The sequence below is a fragment of the Lepidochelys kempii genome, chromosome 17, assembly GCF_965140265.1.
Source record: "Lepidochelys kempii isolate rLepKem1 chromosome 17, rLepKem1.hap2, whole genome shotgun sequence".
Taxonomy (NCBI): Eukaryota; Metazoa; Chordata; order Testudines; family Cheloniidae; genus Lepidochelys; species Lepidochelys kempii.
The window spans coordinates 23,143,365-23,171,112 of record NC_133272.1 but is presented as its reverse complement, the minus strand read 5'-3'; the positions used below and the strand labels follow the sequence as shown (position 1 = coordinate 23,171,112).

The 27,748-nt window shown below is 48.4% G+C and overlaps 1 protein-coding gene across 15 annotated transcripts in view; it reads left to right on the top strand.

Annotated features, from left to right (window-relative positions):
• The window catches only part of TSPOAP1 (TSPO associated protein 1), a 233,618-nt gene that overhangs the window by 200,851 nt on the left and 5,019 nt on the right, over nt 1-27,748 (top strand). For 7 of the 15 annotated variants that reach the window (XM_073316129.1, XM_073316128.1, XM_073316132.1 and 4 more), the window contains 9 exons: nt 3,456-4,598; nt 5,251-5,377; nt 5,584-5,723; nt 5,939-6,107; nt 7,315-7,386; nt 7,823-7,861; nt 13,879-13,982; nt 14,842-14,913; nt 17,048-17,176. In XM_073316129.1, the coding sequence (XP_073172230.1) occupies nt 3,456-4,598; nt 5,251-5,377; nt 5,584-5,723; nt 5,939-6,107; nt 7,315-7,386; nt 7,823-7,861; nt 13,879-13,982; nt 14,842-14,913; nt 17,048-17,176 (1,995 nt within the window). The other 8 variants (XR_012155490.1, XM_073316134.1, XM_073316136.1 and 5 more) reach the window with 8 other exon arrangements.

Here is a 27,748-nt window from a genome sequence, read left to right as displayed (position 1 = left end):
ACAGCCTAGGCTGCTGCACAGCCATGGGTAGCATTGAGCATGCTGCAGGAAGCACAGGCCCTTCCTCTCTTATTAGCTAATCAGCCACCTGTGGCTTGTGGCTGCTGGACTCCCCCTAACACACAGCCATTACTGCCAGCTAGGGTCAAGCCCTACGTCCTACAGGGAACCACTTCTCCTGAGCCATGATGGAACCAGCCCACTGGGAGCCATGTAAAGAAAACCAGCTTCTGGGGTTGGGTGACGGTGCATTTCCTGTTGGAAGGTGAACCTTTGTATATGTGAGGATTTTCCTCTTCACAGCAATGAGTATTTTAGGCTCTGTGAAGGAGGCAGTAGCCGTGCTGTTTGTATGTTAAGCATCAAGTCTATTTCTCTGATATTACCTGGGATTTATTTTAAAGCATTTCTGAAGGATTTTGTTGTTGAGCTTCCAACACATCCCTTAAGAGATTTTACCATAGTCTTATAGATCTTGCAGTCAGGATTAGGGGAGGGATGGCTCAGTGGTTTGAGCATTGGCCTGCTAAACCCAGGGTTGTCAGTTCAATCCTTGATGGGGCCATTTAGGGATCTGGGGCAAAAGTTGGGGATTGGTCCTGCTTTCAGCAGGGGATTGGACTAGATGACCTTCTGAGGTCCCTTCCAACCCTGATATGCTGTGATTTTCTCCCCTGATATTTAGACCAAAGTTTCCTTTAGTTGATTTCACTCTAGTATAGAAGCTAATAGCTACTTACATTTGCTTTAGATACAGTCTTAATGGGGCTTTTTAGAACCCATTTTATTTTATTAAAAGCCCATGTTACCTGTGTATTTTTAAATTAAGGATTGATTTTATATGTAAGTAAACCAAGTCTTAGTGGTCATGCTTTATGAGTAAATTTATAAACAGGTTACAGAGGACTAACACATGATTACCAGATGTTTTAATAAATGGTTGATCAGTTGTTATGACGTCCAACTGGTCAATAGGTTCCTTATAACCATCTAAAACACCTTTTATTGTGGTATGTATTACTATCTATACCACAGACTGCTCATATCTATATCATGCTTATAGAATATGTTAATAATTGAGTAGCCCTTTATAAACTATTTGCAAATGAACCCTTAGTACCAGTGTGACCATTTTATTTTGTTACTAAGGTAAGCCTTCTGCCCATCAAAGTTGGCAGCAACAAGGGCCGGGTTCAGTATCTAGGGGTTCTGTTTCAATAACACAATACAAAATTGGCTCAAACCCCCACTTAGTGACCTGGGACAATTACATACCACCCCTCTGGGCGCCTCTGAGAGGCAATACTTCCCCTCTCGCAAGCACAGAGTCTGGGTGTAGCAGAAAAAACCCTTTTAATAAAGGAGGGAAACAATGCATCATTATGTTGGGGAAACACCACAACTAGGGTTCATAAACACAAACCATGAACCAGAAGACCCACCCCCAAGCAGATTGGGCTGTGTCCCTTCCCTTTGGTTCTTGAATCCAGCAACCCAAAAGTCACCCAAAGTCCCAAAAGTCCAGCACAGCCCCAGAGTTCAAAAGTTCATCTGCAGAGTTTACCTCCCAGCCTGGTACGTAAAGGGGGGAGGTATGGGGGCACCTTACATGCTCCACTGCTCCTGTCAACGGCCAACTTCCCTGCCTTTCTGCAGGGGTCTGCTGCAGCCTTCACCATGAGCTCAGCCAGCTGTCTTGCAAGCCACTCATCTCCAGTAGACATCCCACTAGCCACTCACCAATATATCTTCAGGGCCCCTCCTGCTTAACAGCACTCAGTGATTTCAGCTCATAGCAGGGAGCCTTAGTACTAGTGCAATATTAGCCCAAAGTGAATTCAGTTCAGCAGCCTGTAACCAGACTCCTAATAGGATCAAAATTAGCTCTGATATTACACAGTGGAAAGAGGATAGAGTGAAATTGATGTTCTAGGCCCTCAGAAGGCACCCACCTCAAGTACACATATCTATAACCTCCTTCTCTCAACTCACTAGGTTCTAGAACCCATGTCCCTTGCCTAGCGAGTGCTATTTAGTTGAGGGCAGGTCCCTCCGTCATAAAATGCCAGGTATAGTTCTACTGTCCTTGATTCACATAACCAGGATAACAACACTTTTTTACTCCTGCCCCAATAACAAAGGGACTGGGCATACCACAGCAGCCCAAGTGACCATTTTGGCAAGCAGCCCCATCATGCTAGGCAGGGTGGGTATGCTCATACTAATGAGATCAGCCCTTGAAGTCCTTTTCCACAACTCGCCACCAGATGTCAGGGTAGAGCTCAACCTGACTCTGCTTACAATAAAATAGTAAAAGGCAAGACGTAACCCACCCTTAGCTTCAGTGGTTAAAAACCAGCTTTATTACAAGCAGTGCAACGTTTCACCAACCATTTGCATAACCACTTTAATGTGAATGTCTTTGAATGCATGTCTGAATGGAACACAGCTCTGTAGGATCAAGTGTATCCATTTCAGTTTAATGTAAGGAAAGTAATTGCCTTGTCTGGCTAAGGGAGTGTTTTGTGTTCACCTGGGTTTGCAGGCAGGCTGCATTTACAAATCAGCTGCTCTGGGACCATTGTGAGTTGCAGAGGCAAAGGGCTTCTCACAGTAGCAGCCCCTTCACTCCTTTGCTCTGGTAGCACAGGGATACCTTACTTCTGCTCCTCTGCAGGGAGAAGGATGCAGAAAAGGTGGTGTGGAGGAGACAGGGCCTTGTGCCCTCCAGCAGGGGCCAGCATACAGGGAGAGTCTGATCTGTCCCTATGGATGGAGTGAATTGCTGATCCCTGTGTACACAGGACGGCCCTGGAGAAAGCGTGCCTGACCCCAGCCCAGCCAGTTTCCTCCTGTAGCTCTGAGTGCCTCTGTGGCATCCAAAGGGTGCACTTGAAGGTGCTGCAAACACAGACACAGAATCACAGAATATCAGAGTTGGAAGGGACCTCAGGAAGTCATCTAGTCCAACCCCCTGCTCAAAGCAAGATCAAGCCCCAATTTTTGCCCCAGATCCCTAAATGGCCCCCTCAAGGATTAAACTCACAACCTTGGGTTTAGCAGGCCAATGCTCAAACCGCTGCCTGCATCCCCTTACCCCAATGGATTTCTAGTCCATCACCTTAACCACTCGGCCACAACTACACATCTGTGCAGATTTGGCAGGGGAGGGCCGTCCCACCCAGTGGCCTTTCTTGCTGTCTCATTGCATCAGTAGGTCATCTAATTGTTTTCTTTAGCCCGAAGAACCATCTCCTCCGTTGCTTCCTACCCTTGCATCTCTGCAGACTGCAATCACTCTCTGTCATATTGTGCTGTCCTAGTCCTGACATTGGATTGCCCTGTTTCAAACACTGTGCGGGGGCGTCTGTAGCTTTCTTTCTTTGTTAATGTTTATTTCCTCTTTCTCTCTCTGCTTATCCCCTTTATGCCTCGTTTTGGGGGCTGGGCTGCAGCTGGACCCTTGTGACACCGATAGCGATGAGGAAATTCTGGAGAGGCTTCTGGAGCTCCCACATCAGCAGAACTGCAGCAAGAAGTTATTTAGCATTCCCGAAGTAACAGAGGAAGAGGAGGAGGAAGAAAAGTGTGTTCATGTGGAGAAGAGAGAATCCCCAGACTGCTTTCTGGAGAGACGTCCATACCATACAGAAAGGAAGGGGACGCCCCTTCCCATAAGTGCCCCTCAGGCATTTCCAAACACAGATGGTAATGACACCTTCCAAAATCTTCCCGTGCAGGCTCCCCAAGAGGCTCTTATCCTTCAGAAGACCAGAGAAGACTCTGACAAGGAGAATCCTGTCTATCTGGAGCTGAGCTGGACTCAGAAGAGGGGTAGCTGTAATTGGGGTTACCAGGAGAGTAGAATAAAGCCCACTGCAGGCACAAGCCCCCAGTGGGGCAGAAAGAAAGGGGGTAATTCTCAAGAAAGGGCCCATGATCTGCCTGAGGTTAGCAGGAAGAAACGGAGCGATGTCAAAGAGCATTGTAGTCGCCTGCTGAACACCTGCAGCCTGACAGGAGGTAGCCTGTACAGAGCCCACAGCCTCAAGGAGAAGCTGAATGTCATAAGCAGTGCTAGTGGCAAGGGTGGGTCAGAAACCTGTGGTCATGCAAGACCAGGCACCTTTAGAAAATCCCACAGAAAGTTAATGCCTTCAGACCTAGCAGAGCCTGCTGCATTGACAACCCACTGCTTCAACACGAGGAACCTCGAGATCAATATTGAGTATGACTCAGAGGAAGATCAGGATCTGACCTTCCCTTCCAGCCCCGGGAGTAGGGAATGGTCAGATGGCAGCGTGGAGGGGTCCCAGACTGGCTGTGAAGGGTGGAGTGATTGCTCCAGTCAGTCTGAGTCTGCCCAGTCTGATGGGAAAACCCCGCTGAAGAAGCAGGAGTTTGGGGAAGAGAAAGGAATGGTGTGGGCTGGGTCTCCAAGCCACTACCCACAGTTACCTTGCCCAGAGAAGGAGGCACTAAGGAGTGAAGGCAGCTCAGAGGAGCAAGGCTGGGAACGAGAGGGTAGTCCAGCTGGCTGGAGGAGGATGCCGGAGCGCCCTTGGAAGGGGATACACAGTGCTGCATTGCACACAAGGGTCTGGGTGTCTTTTCCTCTTCTGGTTTTGAAGCAGCTTGTAGTGACAATAGTTTCCTCCCCTGCCCTTGCCCCCAGCCTGCCTGTGTGCTGCTTTGTCTAGTGTTGTACAGAAACGGACTCTCCAGGGGTATGACTGGGAGAGTTTGTAGAGCTTGTAGCTCTGTGCTGCTCTGAGGCTTTTCTTGTATTCTCTGCTTATGCTTGTACTGTGGAAAGTCAGAGAAGAATCATTGCTCTGCTGCTAAGAATCCTGGATGCAGTATTCCTTTTCTCAACTGGGTCCTCCTCCCTAGGACAAGATGCTGTCCAAGTTCAAAGATCTTGGGACCTTAGTGAAAATTCCTAGTAAATTAATGATGATCCCTGATCTTTTCGTCTTTTCCTTGATGTGTCCTCCCACCCCTCCTCACAACCACAATGGAGTTGTTACTGGTCTCCAAGAAAAGCACCTGTCCATGTTGACTTGCTTCAGTTTTCCAGAGTACCACATAATTCTCATCTCTGGAGTGTCCCAAAAGAGGAATATTGCATTTGAATGCATTGCTTTTTTTGGTGTGCTTAATGTCGCTGGTGAGGGGTGGAGCTGGGTCCATGCTAATTCAGAGTTCAAAGCACGGTCATTAGTAACTCTCCAGTGGTTTCTGTTGCAGGTTTCTGGTAATGAAGATCTGAGGTTACAGGAGTTACTTGGCTCACCAGCTTGGCAGACTCCAACCCAAAAAGTGAACAAGACCTTGAGAAGAAGCCGAATCTTGAAATCTTCCATCTCCAGTTCAGGTGAGCTTGTCAGCATTTCTTGAGACTATTTTCCATCTGAAAGGGAGCATAGTACCGGGAGAGAGAGACCGACAGAGGGATGGAGAGAGACCGATCTGTTTTGAAATGTTGAAAGAGAAGCCAGTAACTTCTATCCTGAAAACATGTAGATTTGGTGATGTGACCTCCCTGGAACGTGGTGCTAACATCTTTTCCCTTGCTTGCAGGCACAGCTTCAGAGGCTGTCGTTAAAGACAACTCACTAAGGATATTTGTGGCCCTTTTTGACTATGACCCCATTTCTATGTCTCCTAACCCTGATGCAGCTGAAGAAGAGCTCCCATTTAAGGAGGGGCAGATTCTGAAGGTAAGAACAGTGCTACATGAGGTCTTCTCTTCCATGTTGCTGCTAACCTGCCACGTCCTGAGCACAGATGGCTGGGAGATTTGGATGCAGAATTCAGTTGAACAGGCCGTCATTACCTTCCTTAAACTGCTTTGCCTGCAGAGCATCCCTGCTTTCATTACGTGGCTCATGCGCTCTAATGTGAACTGATGCAGATGCTGTTTCTCCTCTTCTAGGTGTGTGGCGACAAAGACGCTGATGGGTTTTACAGAGGTGAATGTGCAGGAAGGGCAGGGTACATCCCTTGTAACATGGTGTCTGAAGTTCAGGTGGAGAGTGAGGAAGTGAGGAAGGAGATGTTAAAGCAAGGTTACATTCCTGCTGCCACATCGGTGGAAAGCATAGGTACTGTACCTCCCTCCCACACCTACTCGGTTTCTGCATGTGGACAATGTGTTTCTTTCCTGACATTCAGGAAGCTCAGCATGGCTGTCATGCACTGCACTGCACTGCACTGCAGCTACACACCAACTGCACCTGCCAAGGTGGTTCTTGTGGCCACCCTCACGAGTGCCATGGGTGGACGGCAACGCTGGAAGCTGGGATAGAACTTTCCTACCAAATGTGGAGTGATGTGCACAAGGGGCTCCCAATTTTACACCCGAGTGACAGAGCAGTTCACCAGACTCTAAAAGTCTGTCCAGTGCTTTTGCCAATTTGTAGCTGATAGTGGAGACAAGAAGAGAGAGGAAGTGTATTTCCCCATCTCCCCAGGCTGAGATCCAGTGTCCAATGACAAAGGCTGACATGTATTTTCAGAAGTTACTAGTTCTTAAATTTGAATCACTGTGGATCATTGATTCAGAGCATAGGGACTGCAGGAGCCTGATGCTTGCACTTACCAAAAACATCTCTGTCCCTCTTCTCTGCAGAGATCAAGCTCAGAGCATCACCCCATCACTAGGAAACCTTGTCAGCAGAAAAGAGAATTTGCCCTTGAGAGCCTCACATGAGGGCCTGGAAGGTGAACTGCCTCCTCCCCAGGCTCACTGGGGATCTTCACCCCTGCAGAGCTCAGGAGGTCATCAAGAGAGGGAGGGAAGGAAGGACCCCGATCTCCTCCCCTGCCAGCCCCTGAAATCCCCTGCTCTCTCCCAGTCTCCCATTCATTCATTCACCTTCCGGCAGAGTGGGGAAGAGGGGAACTGTGTTCCTACAAGGGCAGGGTTAATGTGGGTTGGGTGGCTTGTTTGAGAAGTGCAACCTTAAATTTGCTTCTTTTGGGTTGTAATATGTTAGGGTTTGGTTTTACTGTTACTCTAATATTCCTGAAAGGTAATGTGCAGTCACAGGCAGGGAGGGTTGGACAGGCAGGACATGCTCCGTTGCATTCTTGATGGGCATATATAAAAACTTGTCTCTGTGTGTGGGTTGTACAGTATGAGAGTCCCTGTGTGGTCTCGCTTTAGTATATAAATCACACTCTGCTTCCCAGTGGAAGTTTCTTCATGCTGCTGTGCTGCTTGCTCACTCTCCAAGAAGCTTTTCATTTTCATTCGCTGTCTTACTGTTCTCTTGTCTATTTTTGCTTTTTTTCTTGGATTTTATTAAGGAAATGGTACATTTGCTCGACCTCCACACCGCCTCACCGTCCCTCCTCCGAAACCCAGACGTGCCAAGAAAGGTCTGTCACGCCTGCTGCTTGCATTTGATTTTGGCATTTGCGTTGCAAACTGAGTTGAGTTTTGACTATCTGCTTTCAGGATCTCCAAATGGTCAGACTGGCAGCATGTGGACAGAGCACCCTTTCCTTCCCGTTTGGCACCATTTGTAATCACTCCATGCTGGGACCCTGGCCTGGGTGTTAAATGTTCTCAAGGACAATTAGCCCTTTATGTTTCTGGAGCTTGTCCTCTGCCTCCAATGATGTTCCAGTGTCACTGTTACTGTCCTAGACTTTGAGCTGCATGAATAGGATGTACGATCTGCTTGTGGTGTGTGTCTGTTGGGCCTTGGCTTAATCTGCACTCTTTATGAGGAACGTCTTGTTGTTTGTCAGGTGTCTGTTTTTGTCAGTGTTGAAAGCTGAATACAGACTCATTAAACCTTTTCTTCCATAGCGGAGCTGGAAAAACAGGAAAACTACAAGCCTCATCCAGGTGAGAATTACTCCTTCCATGCTCGGATACTACAGGGAAAGGGCCCATAAAAGTAGATAGATGCTTTTCAGCAACACATCTCAGGGAGCAGCCACATCACTTCCTCATAAGAGCCCTTGTGAGCAAGTGTCTCTCCCTTCCCTATGTGGAACCTTGTCAGCGTGACCCTAGTAAGAAGAGTCCTGCTACCAGTTTGTGGTTTCGGAGTGTTCAGTCTTACCCAGATCCTAGCTAAGCTATGGCAAGAAGGAACAGGCTGTTTATGCAGTGGGTAGTGTGTGCCATGCGGTTGATATTGGGGACATGGATGGTGGGTGAGATGAGCTTGGAGAATGGCAGGCTGCTCTCAGAACGGTTCACTACAGAAGAGTCAGGCTTGGGCTATTTGTCATGGAGGTGCGCATGGTGACAGGAATGAGGACAAAGGGGTAAGGTTTGAGAAATCACTCCTACAGCAGGAGAGATGGTTAGCCTGTGCCATTTGGAAAGCGTGTTGTGACACCAGAGGGGTTGCAGTGTGTGTAGGATCTCACTCCTATTTGGATGGTGGCTGTTGGACCTTTGGACACACAGTGGGAATCTGGAAGTAGTTGGGGGACTGTGGGCTTGTTTTGGGTGGCTGGTGGAGCTGTCCTGAGTAGTAGTAGGATATCTGACTCATCTGATGATGATTTATTTGTATTACCATAGTGCCAAGGTGCCCCAGTCAGAGATCAGGACCCCCTTGTGATAGACCCTGTGCAAAAAGTTCCTGCCCCATAGGCTTACAGTGCCACAGCTAGAAGAAGTGAAGGGCTTCTTGCTGTGGGGGAAGTTCCAATGACTCCTTGGGCTGATTTCTTAGGTCTATGACCATCTCTCTGGTTCCAGAGACTCATGCTGGGGCAGGAGTGGGTGGACCTGCAGCATTTGATCTCGCTTTCCTGGAGGCGGTTTTGGCTGTGCTGGGGCAGCACAGGATGGAGATGGATCCTTGGTACTAACAGCTAGTGAAAATTAGCATGAGGAGATAGAGTCTATTATTGAGGCCTGTTAGTGGTTTCCATTTAGAGGGTAAGATTCTGGTCTGCTTCAAACAAGCAGTGATCTAGGGGATTGAGCATGGGACCAGGAGTCAGCAGAATGAGGTTCCATTCCTGAACTTTCCACAGACCTGCTGGGAGGCCTTAGTAAGTCTCATCCTCCCTCTGTACAGATGGGGAACCAGAGGCACAATGGTGACGATGATACTTACCCATCCTTGAAAATGTTTTGAGACGGATGGGCACCACGTGTGATGGCTGGTGGCTCTACACCCTGTGAGGTCGGGCGGTGTGACCCTAGTTTTACAAGGTGCTTTGAGATGGATGGACACCACATGTGATGTTGGGTGGCTCTACACCCTGTGAGGTCGGGCGGTGTGACCCTGGTTTTACAAGGTGCTTTGAGACAGATGGGCACCACGTGTGATGTCGTGTGGTGTCAGGGTTCCCTCTCCACTCTGAACTCTGGGGTACAGATGTGGGGACCTGCATGAAAACCCCCCCTCAGCTTATTTTTACCAGCTTTGGTTAAAAACTTTCCCAAGGCACAAATTTTGCCTTGTCTTTGAACAGTATGCTGCCACCACAAAGTGATTTAGACAAAGAATAGGGAAAGGACCACTTGGAGTTCCTATTTCCCCAAAATATCCCCCCAAGCCCTTACACCCCCTTTCCTGGGGATGCTTGAGAATAAACAAGATGAGCACAAACCAGCTTGGATTTTTAAGACCCAAAAAACCCAATCAGATTCTTAAAAAACAGAACTTTATTAGAAGAACAAAAAAAGATAAAAGAACAACTCTGTAAGATCAGAATGGAAGGTAATCTTACAGGCAGTCAGATTCAAAACATAGAGAATCCCTCTAGGCAAAACCTGAAGTTACAAAAAGACACAAAAACAGGAATACACATTTCCTCCAGCACAGTCAATTTCACAAGCCAAAACAAAGAAAACCTAATACATTTTCTAGCTAGATTACTTACTAACTTTACAGGAGTTGGAGGGCTTGCATCCTTAATCTGTTCCCGGCAAAGGTATCACACAGACAGACAAAAGCCTTTTCCCCCACTCCAGATTTGAAAGTATCTTGTCCCCTCATTGGTCATTTGGGCCAGTTGCCAGCCAGGTTACTTGAGCTTCTTAACCCTTTACAGGTAAAAGGACTTTGCCTCTGACCAGGAGGGATTTTATAGCACTGTATACAGAAAGGTGGTTACCCTTCCCTTTATATTTATGACAGGTGGCTCTACACCCTGTGAGGTCAGGCCGTGTGACCCTGGTTTTACAAGGTGCTTTGAGATGGATGGGTACCAAGTGTGATGTCGGGTAGCACTACACCCTGTGAGGTTGGGCCATGTGACCCTGGTTTTACAAGGTGCCCACAGAGAAGAAGCCCAAGGTCACACAGGAAGTCTGCTGCAGAGGGTGGAATAGAATCAGATTGCTTGAACTCCTTACCCCTCCTGCCCTGATTTCCATTTACTTTTCTTCATACTGGAAGCAGCAGGCTCCTTGCTTTCCCAGTTAGTGGCCAAGCTAAGGTTTTTGATGAAAGTTGGATGTGCTGAGCTCAGTTTAGATGAGGCAGGGGAAATGCTGCTGAATGGGGGAACATCTGGAGGAAGGGTGGGGCTGCTACCTCTTCTGATGGAGGTATGCTTATCATTGACCTTTATGGGCCAAGCTATTGAGATCATATTGGAGCCATTGCTGGTCCTAAGCACTTAGGTAAAAATAAGTGCTTGCAGTGCCCTTTGCCATGTTCAGCTAGGCCATAGGCTGCAGTCTCTCCTTTTGTGAACCCACTGTCATATATGCCTCTCTCAGTGCCATTGTTCCCTAACTCATAGTTTCCTGCGCTGTTAGATCACAATTCCTACAGAGGACAGCTCACTTATTGACCAGATCAGTGGTCAGGGTCACCAGTATTGTCAGTTGTTGGCTCTGTATGTGTGTTCTCTCTGTCTGGTGTACCAGCACTGGCCAGTTAGCCCGTACAGCAGGCTCCAAATGAACTGCCCAATAACCACAGACCCGTCTCGTAGCAAAGGCACTCGGTCAGGTTTATTGCAGATGAAGCACGGTGCTAATGCTCCGGCTCAATGGTTACAGGTACACTTAACACCTGTATGCCCGTGACAATGGACCAGCTCAGTCAGTGGTGGGACTTTCCACTGCCCCCTAGGCCAGACGAAGGGTTAAAGCGAGGTATCCCAACATTTGTAGACTTGGATAAACAACTTACATATCACCTTATGTGTTTCATGACATGTTTGTTACCTCCCCTTGTACTTTCCTCCTGATGTTTCAGACAAAACATCCCTATTCACCACCTGTCTTTTACTTTTACTCTAATGTTTTAGACAAAACATCAGTATTCATCACTTGTGTCGTGTGCTGAGTTAGAGTGTTCTAGAGCTGGCCTGCGGGAGTGCGTTTACATGTTCAGCGTGTTTTATCCATACTAGCAGTCCTGGTGCCGAGTTTGTGTGCCAGTGACTGGCTTGCAGGGGAGCATCTGCGTTCGACAGGGCCTGACTGTAGCTCAGAGCATAACTTTGGCTGACTTTGGTTCAGGCCTCAGGCCTTGGACCAGGCCCATGCTTCAGGCTCTCTCCTTCTACTCCAGGCTGGAGTGCTGAAATATACTTTACTTTGATTTGCTCTAGATGACCACTTGGAAGCTTCTGCTAATGCAGAATGTGGTCATCTGTTTGTTTAGCAGGACAAGCAAATGTGAGAATGTAACACCAGCCATCAAGGTCTGCACTAGCTTCCAATGCACTTCCAGATGTAATGCAAGGTATTCATTTATCCACAGAGCCCTAGGGGGCTTAGGACCAGACTAACCCCTGAACCAAATCACCCTCTCTACTTGATTGCAACAATAATCCTTAGTGGGAATGCTCTTGTTGTCTGGCCCCAGAGGTGAAGTCTTATTTTGGTATTCTTGGTAAAGGGCTTCCATCTCTTGTGGAGTGAATTCCTGGTCCCACTGGAAGTCTATGGCAACACAACCATTGACTTCACCCATGGTCTGCAAAGCCTGAGCTGGGTGATATATACCACAAGATGAAATATTCTGTGTAGGATTTTAGCTGTTTGATTGTTATTTCTGCTAGACAGGAGTCATTTGAGTTCTCTCTGGCGTTGTATGCTTTTTTGAGGCCATCTTAGAATCACAGAATATGAGGGTTGGAAGGGACCTCAGGAAGTCATCTAGTCCAACTCCCTGCTCAAAGCAGGACCAATCCCCAATTTTTGTCCCAGATCCCTAAATGGCCCCCTCAGGGATTGAACTGACAGCCCTGGGTTTAGCAGGCCAATGATCAAACCACTGAGCTATCTCTTCCCCTTATCTGGCCATTAGCAATATTTCATTTAGCTTTTGTCTTAGTGTTTAGGTACAAGTCATCGTAGGTGCTTTGCAAAAAATCTGAAGTTCATTTTAAAATCCCTCTGCCAAGAGAGTGTGATGGAGGGAGGTTGAGCACTTGCTAAGGGGCTAGGAAATGCACCCAGAGCCCTCTTGCATTCCATGTGCACTTTCCTGAATGAGCTGCTGCCCCTCCCTAGGACACTGCTCTCCCCACACCCACTGCCTCTCTCCCTTTCCACAGCCCCGGCCAGTGTTAAACACTTAGACCCATGAGGATCTGGGGACAGTACAGCAGCCAACAGCTAGAGACTGGACAGTTTGCACCTCCTGGATTTCACACACTGACAGGCTTATGCAGAGCTTGCAGCTCTGCCAGGGAGGCACACTCTGGAGCAAGCTGCGTCCTCTCTGGCCCCTGACTGCGCCTCTCCGTTACTGCTCCATTGCACGTCAGTGAGCAATTCGCAGCTGGTGCTGTGTGCCCTGCGCTAGAGCTAGACTAGAGCCGGGCATGATGCAGGGTGGCGTCTTGTTGTTACAAATGGCAGGCACAGCCGCAGCTGTGATTTTCAAACTCTGCTGACGTGGCCCAATCCAAATGGGATTTCAGTGGGACTCTGGAAGGTCCTTTTCCAGCCTGCCAAGGGGGATGCATTTCAACTCTCTGCCTCAAACCAGGAACGCTGTTCCTGGGGTCTCTAAGTTTGGGCTGGGCCTTGCTACTGTCTCTCTTCCCAGAAGGGGCTGAACAGCTTTGGCTCAAACTTTCAGCAAAAAGAAATGCCTCTGAGTAGAGACTAGCCCTGGAACATGTCATCCCAGAAGGGTGAGAAAGGTGTCAGATCCAACCGGGAGGTCCTTTCACAGGACTGCCTCAGCCATTAGCTGTGCACTGTCATGATAACTGGGGCAGTTGGTCCCTGTTTGGAAGGTCCCTTTGGAGATGAGGTGCAGGATTGGTCACAGTTAGCTCTCGTCCCTTTTTACACATTGCAGCCTGAGTGGCTCTACGTGGCAGCATGTCTGGCAAATGCTAACTGGGCCCCACATTTGCTGTATAAGCTAAGGAAGGCAGCAATCCTTTGATCATAGAAGGAGGTGGCTGGGGGACCAATGTATTCCCCAGCAGGCTCTGCAGGACCTTCACCACCTCCACATCCCCTTACCATGCAACCACATCACATTGACTCCTGCCTTCCCCAGTGCTCTGCCATTAGTAGAGCAGTAGCCGCGCACCAGCCAAATGGCTTTGCGGTTCCCCAACTCCCCAGTCTGGCTGCAAGTGGCCTGGATGATTCCTGGAAGCACCAGCCGGACAGTGGGGCAGAGAGATACAGACAGGTCAGGAGACAGACAGAGAGAGCTGGTGAGGGAATCCCGGATATATGAGGAAGTTGGGGAGGTGAGAGAAAAGGAGGCACCTTCTCACCAGGTTCAGCTGAGTTGCCTTTCCAGTCACCCAGCTGGACCCTACAAATGTCCTTCCCCCATTTAAGATACCCATTGAGACCTAATGCTTGCATCTGCCCCAGAGATAGCAGAGAAACTGTTCTGATTTGGGGTTTCATCCTGGATTTTCAGTCTCACGGATGTCTGTTTTGTTTCTGTCCCTCAGGGTCCAGCTGGCAGGACCTCAGGGCTGACCTGATCACACCTAGGACCATGGTGGCTGCTTTTGACTACAACCCTAGGGAGAGCTCTCCAAATGTGGATGTGGAGGTAACCAGCACCAGTCACTTCCTGCTTGAGGCTTACTTCTCTTTCTCTCTCTCCCTCTGGTTTGCCTTCTTATGCTGTATCCCTTTGGCCTGACCTTGCATCATCCTCTTTCTGAGTGCTTGTGAAAGTCTGGGAATAATAGCCTTGGAGACAGAAGTCTTCCCTTTATCCACAAAATGAGGCTTGGTGCTTGACTGTGCAGACTTCCCCTACTCTGATTGGAGTGTGAGACCCAAGTTCGGTCTATTTAGTTCAATTTTGACTGCAGCTGCAGTGTGGAATCAGGCCCTGTAAAACATAGTTATTGGTAGCCAACACTTTTGCTCGAGCATTCCCAGGCATTGGGCCCAAACACACAGAGGCTGCATCATTGTTTATATATGAGCCGATGTTCATGTTGTCTGTAGATACTGGCGTAGTCATTCCTATTTGGGTCTTTGCCAACAGGAGTTAGGGGCCATTTTGTTGAAGTCAGTGGGAGCTTTGCATATGTATCCAAGACAGAATTTGGCCCTGCCAAATGCTCCGTTCATGACAGTTCCTTGCGCTCAGACATCTCTGGGCAGAAGGGTGACCTGTTTCTGGTGTTTCCTTTTATCTTCACATCCAGACAGAGCCTGCTTCCCTCACTGGGAGTCTGACTCTCACAAGCCTGTCACAATGGCCTTGGGAGTCAGGACACAGATCCCAAGGCCTCGGAATATTTTACCTCCCAGATAATTTCTAAAATGGAAATGAAAATAGGAAAGGGGATGCAGAAGCTTGTGAAAGGCAGGTCACAAGAGCATTGTTTGTGTCTAACCATTTCATTTCCAGAGCTGGGCTCTCCTAACAACATCCTTACTGTGCTTCCTTTTAGGCTGAGCTGACATTTACTGCTGGAGATGTTATCACAGTGTTTGGGTCCATGGATGATGATGGATTCTATTACGTAAGTACTGGGTCTAGAGGGTCTGAGAGACATGCAGCTTGAAGGTCTACTCCCAATCAACTGTCAAAATAGGAGAGACTGGGAAACAAAATGGAGGGTTGTCATTAGGGACTGTCCTAAACACAATGAATTCCAGCCTTTGGTTTCTTACATAGACAATCCCAATTCGACACATTCCAGCTGGGGTATTTTTTCTGCATTTTACCTTTAGGCCATTCTCTCTCTCTGTCCAGCCCCCGGAAGAGGGGGGCCCCTCCCCTCCTTTCATTCTCCTCGTCCCTTTCTTGGCATAACCCTAATACAGCTGTTGCCAAGCTGGAATCTGTGTACGCTGCACATTGTGCACATGACCAGTGCTCAGCGAGCTACGTGGCGTCTGCGGCAGGCTGAGTTGTCATTAAAGAATTGCCATTTCGTTACGGCCATTTCTATTTCTCTGTCCGTTCCTTGTTTTCTTTATACGTGCCATGACCTAGTTTAGTCACAAGTGATACGTTTGCTGGGAGCCTGGAGGGCTTAGGAGGGACCCAGGGGCCTGGTTCAGATCCAGTTAGGTTGGCAGTGACTGAAAGCTGGTGATGTCCACAGGCTCTGTAGTGGCTTATGTGAAATGAATTGGTTCTTTCAGTCTGGTTCCCAGGTAGGGGACATCCCAAAGCAACTCCTTTGCACTAATGGCATAAAGGGGTGGTCTGAACTCGGAGCCTGAGAACTGAATGTGCCCTAGAAGCTAAGCTCCCTCTCTGTGGGAGAGATGGCTCCTGCAGTCAAGAAAGCTGAGCAGGCCGTGTGGGGGGGATTGCTCTGTGACTGCCCACGATGTACTGCTCAAACCAGCACCCCACCAGACATGGAGCAGCTCAGCTATTCGGGTGGTGCAGGCAGCTCTGGGTGTTACCAGTCCGTTCTTGGTACAAAACCAAACCCATTCATTTCAGTTAAGCATACGGAGTAAGTTTGTTCGTCTCTAAGGTGCCACAAGTCCTCCTTTTCTTTTTGCGAATACAGACTAACACGGCTGCTACTCTGAAACCTGAGTGACAACAGTGTACTTGCCTATGGTATCATTTACACAGGAACTTGGGAATTACCAGACACTCCTGATGTTGTCAAAGTTTCACTGTAGCAACAGTTTGTCTCAGACATTTTCTACTAAATGCAAACTCTCTGGCTGGTGAGAAAAGAAAGTCCCTTCATAAAAGACACATTTAATTTAATTCTCTCCCAGGGCTATTACAGGTGCCCAGGAATCTTCCAGGGTGTTTGCAAGGAATTGGATATTTATGTTACAAGGTGTTGAGCCAAGATCCCTGTCTTGCCTACAAGATTCTGTTTTCACGTTTAGTTCTGCACTCCATTTACTATGGCTCTATATTCCTGGGATCCTGTTGGATAAAGTATCTTTGCACCTGTAACAATTCAGAGAAGCTTTAGTTAAAGCCACAATGCCAAATAGAATCAAAAGGATTAAGAAAGTCACCAGAACAGGCAAATCATTTCCCTTTGTTTCGCTGAAGTCAGGTCAGTGTGCTCCGTAGTTGTGTGGTGATCAGTGTCTATCTATCCATCAGGCTCAACTGTTTGTCCCTTTACTCTGCTCCTCACACTGACCTGTTCTTGTAGTGAGAGCGGAATGGGTGTTGGCAGATCTGCCCACACTGCCCCCAGCACAATACTAATGACCGGAATCCCTAGCCCCTACATAGTGCTTTTGGTCATCCTCACCCTTTGTATTTCCAGGAGCCCCGCTTGTTGCCCAGGACCCCATTGTGCTAGCACTCTACAAACACAGTACAAAGAGACAGTCCCAGCCCCAGAGTTTAGCTCTCGAAGTGCTTTACAATGGAGAGCAGGACCATTATCCCTGATGTAGAAATGGGGAAACTGAGGCACAGGGAGGGGACATGACTTGCATAAGGTCACCCAGCAGGCCAGAGCCAGGAACAGAACCCAGGTTCTGTCCTCTAAGCCGCACTGCCTGTGGGAGCAAGGCAGGCCACATTTCCTGATGACCTTAGCTGGGTTTAGCCACAGGCTGCAGTCTGCCCAGCCCTGTGCAATGGGGTTGTCTGCTTCATTTCTCAAGTCAGTCTTTCTTAGTGGCGTACTAAGAACCGCTTCTCTGACCTTGCAGGGGGAGTTAAACAGACAGAGAGGCCTTGTCCCGTCTAACTTTCTGGAAGCTGTCTCTCTGGATGGAGGAATGACTGAGGGGCTTCATTTGGAAGACAAAGACACATGTGCAGTGAGTGCCGAGAGTCAGGTAAGGTGACATGGTAGCTGATTAGTGCAGAGGACTCTTGGGACAGAAACTGTTGTTACCATAGCCATATAAAAGGACTTCCAATAGTTGAGAAATGGGAGAGAGACAAAACTCCAAAGCTGACCAGAGGTCTGGAGTGGAGGGCATGAGTGCAGTTCACCCCATCTTCTGCAGCCACTCAGATCACTGCACTTTGCCTAGTGGGTTTTATCACACAGGAGCAGCTCAAGTGTTTGCAGGGAAATATTAGGGCCACTTGTTAAAGGATGGGAGAAACCTCTAGGCAAGACAATGCTTTGAGGACTTGCTCCTTCACTGCTGCACAGTGGTGAGTGTGACACACCCGAAAACCCACTGGGGACATCCCCACACACACCTCTGTGAAAAGGATGTAAGGCCATGAGAGCGCCTCTCAAACCCAGGAAACTCACAGCCAGAAAATCCTGAGTTACCCACTCCCTCCCCTGCTTCCTGGCACAACCAGCCTGCTCTCCCCAAAGCAGACTCCATTCTGTGCTGCCTTACCCACCCTGCAGTGCCCCTAACCACAGTGATTGCCAGGGGAACTCAATGCCCAGTTGGGCCCTAATTCTCAAATGGATCTCTTGGCGCCATCAGTTACCTTCGGGAAATTACCTCCATAGCTCCCCACTCACTGAGTCACAGAGATGTCAGAGCTGTCCATTAGCCACAGGCCTAGTCTGGCACCAAGCCTCGGTCTGTGAACAGGCACATATCCCTGACTGCCCCAGTTTTTGGGATTTTCTGCCTCTTAAAAGAAGCTGGAACTATTGGTGTCACGCTAACTAAATCCTTCCTGGCTTTCCTGCAACCTGTTATTCCTGCACCAGCCCTCCCAGCTCCTGACCTCCTCCATCCCTCTCCCCCACACTCAGCCACCCCCTGCTCATTTGTCTTTGCCTTCAAACACACTAGAGTCTCCACAAGCCTCCCTCCCCAGCTACTGCACCATCTCCCTCATTTCCGATGACTTCATGTTCTGTAACGTCTGTCTGCTACAATGCCTTGATTTCCTCCCCATACAGGGAAGGTGCTGTGCCTGCTTTGCAGACCAGTCAAATACAGTTAGGCTACCTGCCCCATCTTCTAAAGCCAGGCCAAAGCTGGGCCACCTGAGCTGCCGGTCATGGATGTTCAGATTCCTTTGACCCTGATTTGAAGGGCGTGTCTGCTTGGGAAACTTTTACTAGTTGTAACAGTTCAATTATACAGGTATAGTTAGAGAGCTGTAGTTACACTAGTCCCACTCCCCTTTGGACACTCTTATTCCAGAATAAGAGCAGCCTTTTCAGTTTAGTTTAAAGCACTTCCAAAGTGACAAAAGGTAAACTGAAAATACCCACTCTGATACTGGAATAAGGGTGCCCACAAGGGGGCTCCGCTAGTTCACGATATGGGTATGGAAATGGCCCACCTGTTGATCACTTTAGATAAGCTATTACCAGCAGGACAGTGGGGTGGGAGGAGGTATTGTTTCATGATTTCTGTGTGTATATAAAGTCTGCTGCAGTTTCCACGGTAAACATCTGATGAAGTGAGCTGTAGCTCACGAAAGCTCATGCTCAAATAAATTGGTTAGTCTCTAAGGTGCCACAAGTACTCCTTTTCTTTTTGCGATATGGGTTTAAATTCACAGTACAACTTCCCTGTCTAGATGAGCCCTTAATCTCTGGATTCCCCAATGTGTGAATGGACACTGATTAGGGTAGAGGGCTCTGCATAGCTCCCTTGAACAGATTTCCACGTGCATCAAGGCATACTAATTCCAATTAAGGTCTAACTGTTTTTAATGGCTCTGGATGTCTGTGGTTTGGCATGTGGTTCCAAGGCTGGGGTAGGTGGAGGCTGTGTATGTGGGGAATCAGTTGTTAGTGATTGAACTTATTACATTCCAGCAGGATTTAACTGGTAATAGGCTGCCTGCTGTACACGGACGTGCCTCCCATGTCTACCCCTTCCAGTTCCTCCCTGACATACTTTCCTCCCAAATGTACCAGTATTTACCTTTGTTCCCCTCAAGGGCTGATGTCAGCTCACTTTTATATAAAGCTCCATACATTTTTGAGAAAGTTACCCCAACGTCCTTCCCAGTTCCCTGCTGTGTTTATTAACATGAACATTGAGTGTGACCCTTTTTGAGGTCAGGACACCATGTGCTAAGAACTTTGTATAAATATACAAAGACATGGTCCCTATCCTGAAGAGTTTATGTTCTCCGGGTGTTTCTCGTTTGAATCTTTGTCACACATTGTATAGCTTGAGTGAGTGATTACAGAGGGGAACCAGGAATAGGACACTGAATTCTATACTTGGCTCTGTTTCTGATTCCTTGTGACCTGGTACTAGTCACTTCACCTCCCTAAGTGTCAGGTCCTCTGTGTGTGGTTATAAATTCTGATCATGGCGTAAGTGCCTAGATAGGTATGACAGAATGACCACCTCCCTCCCATCGTTTGTGTCTTATGAGGCTAATTAATGAATGCATTTGAATTGCCCCAGGATCTTCCAATTAAAGGAACTAGAGAGAAACATGTATGAATACAAAGGCCTGCATAACAAAAGTTTGACTCTTGGTGGTTGAGAACTTGAATCCTGAAGCTGCTTATGGCTGCCTGCCACATTCAGTGATGTCACAGATGGGTAGCTGTGACCTCACCTTGACTTGCATGGTAGAGACTCCACTGAAGGAGGAGCTAATTAGAAAGCTCACCAATGGAAAGAGGACATTTGGCACGAGTCTGACTGGAGGCCCTGATGGATTAATAGTAATGACCCCGGTTGTGTCCTTTGGCTGTGAAGTGTTAGCGACAGGGTTTGTCTCACTACCCTAGTGTTCCCTTAGCATTGTCTCTGCAGCGTGCCCACCTCTCACGAAACTCAGAATTTGTATAGCCTGACTGTTGTGTCTATAGCAAAGCAACATGGCATCGGATTGAAAGGGCACTGCTGGGAAGCTCCTGGCAGTGACTGTCTTTACACACTCCCCTAAATTACCAGAAGAAACATACCGGTAAAGCCTCATTCCAGGACCTCTGAGCTGCATTCTTACTCCTATTACATACTACAGCCTCGCCAAGCCCCTTCCCCCCCACCCCCATGGTATTGCTTCATTAAAATTAAATAGCAAGCACCAAAAGGCAGGAAAGGTAGAAGTGAAGGTTCTCCTAGTAGCATTGAGCTGCCTACATTGCATGTATTCTGTGGGCTCAGTCCTCACCCGTTGTGAATCAATATAGTTTCATCGACATCAACCCAAGTACATCTGGGGGAACTGAGGATTCACCATAACCAGCTAGCATATTTTTACAGGCCTACTCTCATGTTGGTTAAAAAGTGTTAGCGAGCGTGGCCTATTTGCTGAGGCTAGGCCTGGCCAGGGAAAGGGATTGGTTGCTAAGGAGAGAGGAGTTCTCACATTTGCTGCTGCCTGTGTTCGGCTGGAGACCTTTTCTCGCAAAGCTGGGTCAGCAGGGCAGCAGAGCTGAAAAAGCAGCAGAGAGGTGGCAGGAGTGAGAGAGCATCACTGGAATCTTTTGGAAGATTGGGGATGAAATTCTTCCTGCCAGATTGCCTAGCTGCAGCCTCTGAGCCATTCTGCCTGCTAGGGCAGGGTCACCGAACAACGTGATGTCACAACAAAGCTGTGAGCTTCATTAGGCCCTACTCAGATCTTAGCAGGAGCTCACTCATAAGTGATTTTCCAATTGCTTATAATTTTCTGGATTAAGCTTTCCCCCCCACACTAAGAAGGGGCCCAGCACCTCAGTGAGGATGATTTCCATACAAAGCAGAGGAAGGAAGATGAGTTATGTGAATCACTGGTGACTAAACGATTTGTACAATTCTGGAAACATGGGGGATATTTTTAACTCTCCAATAACTGAAAGAGATTAAGGGATTTTGCTTAAACTTTCACACAAATGTCATTTCTGGACTCAGGCTAAGCACTGAAAACTCAACCCCAAAGGGAAACTCCCTGAGAAGTCCTGAGCATGTGAAAACAGGATGTGACAGTGAAAATCCCATGGTAATGTCAATGATAGTTGTTGCTATCAAGGGACTGCTCTAACGGGTATGCTTTGCATCAGTAATATGCCAATTCTGTCAAAGACTGAGGTTTGTAAAGCACCTTTAGAAAGTATTCCATTCTAATTTATTTCATCTATTTATTTCTGCCCATATTATGTACCCCTGGCGGTTATATTTTTCAGAGAATGAGGAAAAGAAGAGTCCAGTGATAGATAAGAATGATACATAGAGAGAGAGAGCAACCATGTAAGTGTATGGGAGAAGGTTGCCTTAATCACCTGCCTGACCCAGTACCCTAGCTTGCCATGCAGCCAGACTTCTCTCCTTCCCCTGCTGTGAAGTGGCTGGCTGCATGAGGCTCATCACAAAAGAGAAGCCATGCTGTGAAGTGCAGTTGTTTGGAACAATTATCGGGTGGTTTTGGGGACTGTGGTATGATTTCTTAGAAATAAGAGATAACAAGGGACTGGCCCCAGCTAGAGCAAGATTATTCTCTGCACAGTAGTTTATGGTGCTTTATCCAGACTGGGTGTAGCTGTCCCATGTGATGGGGCTCCTGCCTCAGCCTGCAAGCTAATAGTTTCCCATATTCAGCCTGCATTTTCCTTTGCTCAGTTTTCTCCCGTTCCTCCTCACTGTGTGCCCTGGGGCTCCCGTAAACAATCCAAAGACTAGCAAATTGACTAAATAAGTCATGGGGGTGGTGCTAGTCCCTAAAATTAACCCCGGCGGATAATTGTTCTGTTTGATAGCACTCACAGAAAGGATTGTATCCAGGCGGCTGTGGGGTATGACTTCCTGCACTCCACCGCTTGAAGGGTGCAGGGGGAGCAGATTTATTGTGTTTTTCCTTTTTAACATTTGATTTATCATTTCAGAAAAAACTCATGAGTAACAGAGAAGAGAAAAGACTAACATGATTGTTCGATTTTGCAACACTAACACTATTTACCAAGATGTTTCCAGAGTAATTTTTCTTCATTTCTTTTCTTGGAGAAATATCCAGAACTTGAATTTCCATTTGTTACTTACCAGTTGAGTCCACTGCCTTTATGTAACTTAGAGGGGGGGGTGTGTGTACATGTGTGCCTGTGAGTGTGTGTCATTCACCAGAGATGGCAATCAGAAGGACTTGTGACCACAAAGACAGTTAGTCATGTCCTTCTAACTGATGGAGATTTGCTATGTGAATTGATATATTCGTACTGTTGTTATAACCAATTGTCTATCGGCCCTATGTGGGGAGAAGACTTCCAACAGTAGAGGGTCTTTAATTTATAATTTAATGGACAAGGGCAGAACAAGATCTAACGGTCGGAAGCTGAGGTTAGATACATTCCGGTTGGGAATAAGATGCCAGTGTTTTACACCGAGAGCGTGAACCATTAGGACCAGTTACTCACGGATGTGGTGGATTGTCCATCATTTGGAGTCTCTACGTGAAGACTGGATGTTTTTCTAAAAAAATATGCTGTAGGTGCAACCAAGTGTGTCGGGTTTGACAGGGAGATGTTCTCTGGCCAGCGCTGTGCAGCAGCTCACGCTCCATTAACATAATGGTCCCTTGTGGCCTTAAAGTCTATTAAATCCATGAACAGCAACAAGCCCCTGGTGACCTGGGATGCTGGAAAGCAACATTGTAGTCACTGTGCTTGCTGTTAACTCATAGGAGTTGGGAACCGACATGCATTTTGCATCAGTACCAAGCCATATTTCTCTAAAAGGTTCATTTGGCTCTTTCTCGGGAATACTGATTCCACTTTTGTCACCCCTCTGCTAAATAATGGCTTCTTTCCATGTAACACACCCCGCCCCCAAGGTGTTCAGGAGATCTGGCTCCCTAGAAGTGGTGTTTCAGCTCATCTTATACCTATAATTTGTTCTTCTTGGAAATGAATGAAGTGTCTGGAATAACTAGAGGGGAATTTAACTCTAAAGAAAAAGAGACCATAGACAACTGCCTTTCCTGTTAACTGCTCCTGAATGGCACTGAGTGGCTCAGCAGTGGGGTAATGCAGGGATGCTATGTCTGTTATTTCAACACAGGAAACAGGCTCAAGACTGCCAGCCATATGAGCCTCCATTTCTGCTTTATGCAGCACCTGCAACCTCTTTTTGTAACATACTCCTAGTAGCAAAGCGTTCCCATGCCCAAGTCCCCAAGTGACACTAGCCAACAGCATTATATGATGCTTGTCTCCAGAGACAGCCTCTGTGTTCTTTGCTAATACCCCTCCCTAGGCAGAACATCATGCTGTCTATGTCACTGGCTCATGCTCTTCTCAACGGAGCATTCTGTTAGCTAGACACTTCTAGCCCTCGATTCATGAAACCACTTATGCCTGTGCTTAACTCCCACTGACTCCTATGGAACCTAAACTCAGACTTGGGTGCTGTCCTGAATAGCGATGGTTTCCTGACCAAAGCTTCTAGTGATGCTGTTTGAGAACAGCGTGCTGGTAATTGCCCACTTCTCTGCCCCTGCCTGCAAGGCTGCTCTTTAGGTGATTATGCTGTAGTGAGTACAATTGGAAGCTGGAAGGATGATTCTCAGACCTGGCAAGTCAGTGTCAATGTTCAATACCCATTCAGGAGCCATAGAAAGGGCAAAGGCTGTTTTGTTGTGATAGGGTCCACAATACATTAGCAGCCCAGGATGGCTAAGGTCATGGCTGAGCTAGAAAGCTTCATGATTTTGTAAACAAGTAGGTTTTAAGTGAGGTGAAGCTTGGGGTACACAAGACAAATCAGACTCCTAAAAGGGGTACAGTAGTTTGGAAAGGTTGAGAACCACTGCCTTAGAGTATATCTACACTGCAGCATAACCCTGGGCTTAGACTCAGAATCATAGAATCATAGAATATCAGGGTTGGAAGGGACCTCAGGAGATCATCTACTCCAACCCCCTGCTCAAAGCAGGACCAAAAATTGAGTTGAGCCCAAGCCCCCCTTCTATCTATACACAAATGTCTTGGACTCAAGTTCAGACCAAGGATCCTAGAACCCTGAGAGGGTGGAGGGGTCAAGCTTGAGTCAAGCTGGGACCCAGGGTCAAGCCCCATCATTCTGCAGTGTAGATGCAGCCCACCGGCATCCGTCCGTCCCCACCACCCCCCGATTCGGGTTCTGGGAGTCTGCCAAATGTATTCCATAATCCCATAGGCCAACTTCCTTTGTTCTCTCTCTCCCAAGAATTACCAGTTGATTCCAGGGAAATGGAAGCAACTCCCCCTTGTATTACAGCAGCTCAGGCAGTCAGAGTTTAACCCTTCCATTTTATCCCAACCGCCAAGCTCCAAATACACCTTCAGAAAGCCTCTTGTGTTTGAAATGGACACTGACCAGACGCAATCCTTTGCAAAGCGTGCTGCTTCATGCTTGTGGGAGCACCGCTAGATTTGGGAAATCTCTGCTGTGAGGCCAGCAAAGCGGTGGATTTAGGAGATGCACCAGGAATGACCACGCCTAGCAGCAAATAGAAAGAAGCTGGCAATGCTGGAAAGCTACTGGGCCAGTGACCATGGCAGGGAGCGGACTAAGCAGCTCAGGACTGAGGACAGGGAAAACAGGGACGAGAACGGCACCTTGGGCAACTTGCCGACATCGTTTTATGAGGTATTTAACTGGGTGCTGGGCACTGTGCCAAGCACAGAGCCAGCCAGGGGCTGATGGAAGCCAGGGACAAAGCTGGCCCTGGTCCCGGAGGAGGCTTTGGAGCAAAAACAGCTGCAATACAACCTGGGCTGTACTCAGAGGAGCTTTTTGATGCCACAGGAGGAACCACCGTGGCACCTGCAGCTGAAACAGAAGAGACAGAAGCCGTCCTGGAGCCTGGTAAGTTTCGGGCTCCATGTTAATGTCTATTAATATAGGAACAGGAGGGATTTCTATTCTGTGAACTAATGCAGAAGTTATTACTAGCCCTGGCTATCAGCGTGTATCTGCTAATGGCAGATTGTATGTCAGCACCTTGGTGTCTCCCAGCACCCCCCACTCTGCCCCGCCATGTGGAATTCAAAATGGTGACCACAAAGTGCAGACAGTAAAAAATACCTTGAAAAGTGAATTTCTACTGAAAAGGTGCACAGTTTTACTAGTGCTTTCCTGTTCCTTGAAAATAATAACCTTCCCTTGCTATCCCTGTAATCACACCGCTCTGTAACCACTCAGTGGTGTGACGAGCCACCTGAAAACAGCCAAAGGGAGGAGTGTGGAAACATGTTCCATTTACAAATCTAGTCCATTTCAGTTTAAGGGAGTCCATGCTGTCCTGGGGTTTGAAATTTTCTCCAAGGCCATGGAGTTCTGTGTGTTTGCATGGAGCCATAACAGGCTAAACTGTGTGGAAGCTAATGCAGCATCCTGTTGATTCCCTCATGAAGCAGATAGTCACAGAGAAGGTCGTATTTTCCCAGGCCATCTCAGTAGCTGACGAGCCCACTTCACTTGTAGATGTGCTGTTCAGTGGCATACACTGCAGGATTCCCATTGGCAGCTTGGAGTAACACCTTTCTTTGCCAATCAGGCACCACAAGAACTGTTCCGTCCTCCAAAATGTGGAATGCCAGAAATGATAGGAAACCCTTGTGCAGTGTATGGCCACCCATCTCCCCTGCTAACCCAAGTTGTTCTGCAATTTTAAGGGGAAAAAAAGCAGCAGTCATTTTTAACTTACCACTGTCTCTGGGCATCTTTCGCTGCAATTAACCAGGCTGTGTCCAGGGAGCTTCTGTGGTCTGTAGCATCCCTCTCACAATATAGGGAAGTTCAGTTTGGAAAAGTAACATTTTATGTCCTTGCAATTCCACAAGGATTCTTCCTGTGCTCCTGCTGTTTGAGAAGAAAGCCCTCGGTGTGTGGTCCTGTGCCAGGCCCCTCGCCCCCTACTGGCTGCAGCACCTCCACAGCTCGCCCACAGTGCAGCAGAAGCCTGGACCAACGAACCTCCCCAGACTGTCCCAAGAGGGAGTGTTTCCGTGATGAACTGGCGGCTGAAGTTCTGGACAGGGCCCACAAGCAGGTCCAGAACCAAGGGCAGAGGGACTTGCGGCGAGAGGCAGGGGAAAGGCTCAGGCTGCCTTTGAGGACAGGTTTGCAGCGTGGGAGCAGGCACTTTCTTTGCAGTTCCTGGACCAGGGACAGCGACTAAGGGAGGAGGACGGAGCTCAGCAGAAAGAACTTTTTGAGTGGCTGCTATCGCTAACAGGCTCCTGCTGCATCCCCCACACCAAGGCCTGAGTCCCCGCGGCGGTTCCCCATGCAGCAGTCCAGAAACAGCTTGGACAACGCCATTGCTGGGTGGCCCATGCAGTTGGGCCCAGTGAGCGGCGGGCCAGGGCAACTGTGGCACATGCAGCCCTCCATATTGCTCCCCTCCCCTGTGGATGCCTCACTCCCTCCTCCGCCGATGCCAAGTGTGCAGCACATGTGGAAGGAAGGGAAGGGGGTATGGAGAGCCCAGGAATATGCAGTGGCGGGGGGGTGGGGTTCTGTCTTGGACATGGTTTCACTGTTCGCATTTGTTCATGCACTTTGTTCTCTTTTTTAAAGGTTTTGTTGTGGCTGGCGTTTTGGTTTGCTAATGGCAGCTGAGCCATGTTTATAAGTAAAGCTTTTTATTAAGAAAGTTTATTGCTATCACTGCGTCACATCATACTGTGTGTATTTCACACAATAAAGGTAACACATGATCAGGGACAATTGCCAAACATTCTTTATCAATACAGTTAGCTACATCAGTCACCTTACATCAGGGGTTTTCAAACGTTTTTTCTAGGGACCCAGTTGAAGAAAATTGTTGATGCCCGTGACCCAACGGAGCTGGGGATGAGGAGTTTGGGGTGTGGGAGGGGCTCAGGGATGGGGCAGAGGATTGGGGTGTGGGGGTGAGGGCTGTGGAGTGGGGCTGGGAATGAGGGGTTCAGGGTATGGGAGGGGGCTCTGGGATGTGGCAGGGGGTTGGGGTGCAGGAGAGGGTGAGGGCTCTGGGCTGGGGGTGCAGGCTCTGGGGTGGGGCCGGGGATGAGGGGTTTGGTGTGCAGGAAGGGGTTCCGGGTTGGGGGGGGCTCAGAGCTGGGGCAGGGGATTGGGGTGCGGGGTTAGGGCATGGACTTACCTCCGGCAGTTCCCGGTCAATGGCACAGTCGGGGTGCAGAGGCAGGCTTCCCACCTGTCCTGGCACCGCGGGCTCCACTGCGCCTGAAGTGGCCAGCAGCAGGTCCGTCTCCTAGGCAGAGGCACGCAAGTGGCTCCGTGTGGCTCTCACCTGCAGGCACTGCCCCCCGCCCCCCCAGCTCCCATTGGCCAGTTTTCCATGGGCGGTGGCAGTGCGCAGAACCCCCTGGCCCCCCTTGCCTAGGGTGCAGCATGGTGTTGAAACAGGTAGGCACTAGCCTGCCATAGCTGGGCAGCACTGCCGACGGGACTTTTAACATCTCGGTCAGCTGTGCTGACCAGAGTGACCCAGTGCCTGGCATGCCGTGACCCAGTACTGAGTCGCGACCCGAACTTTGAAAAACGCCC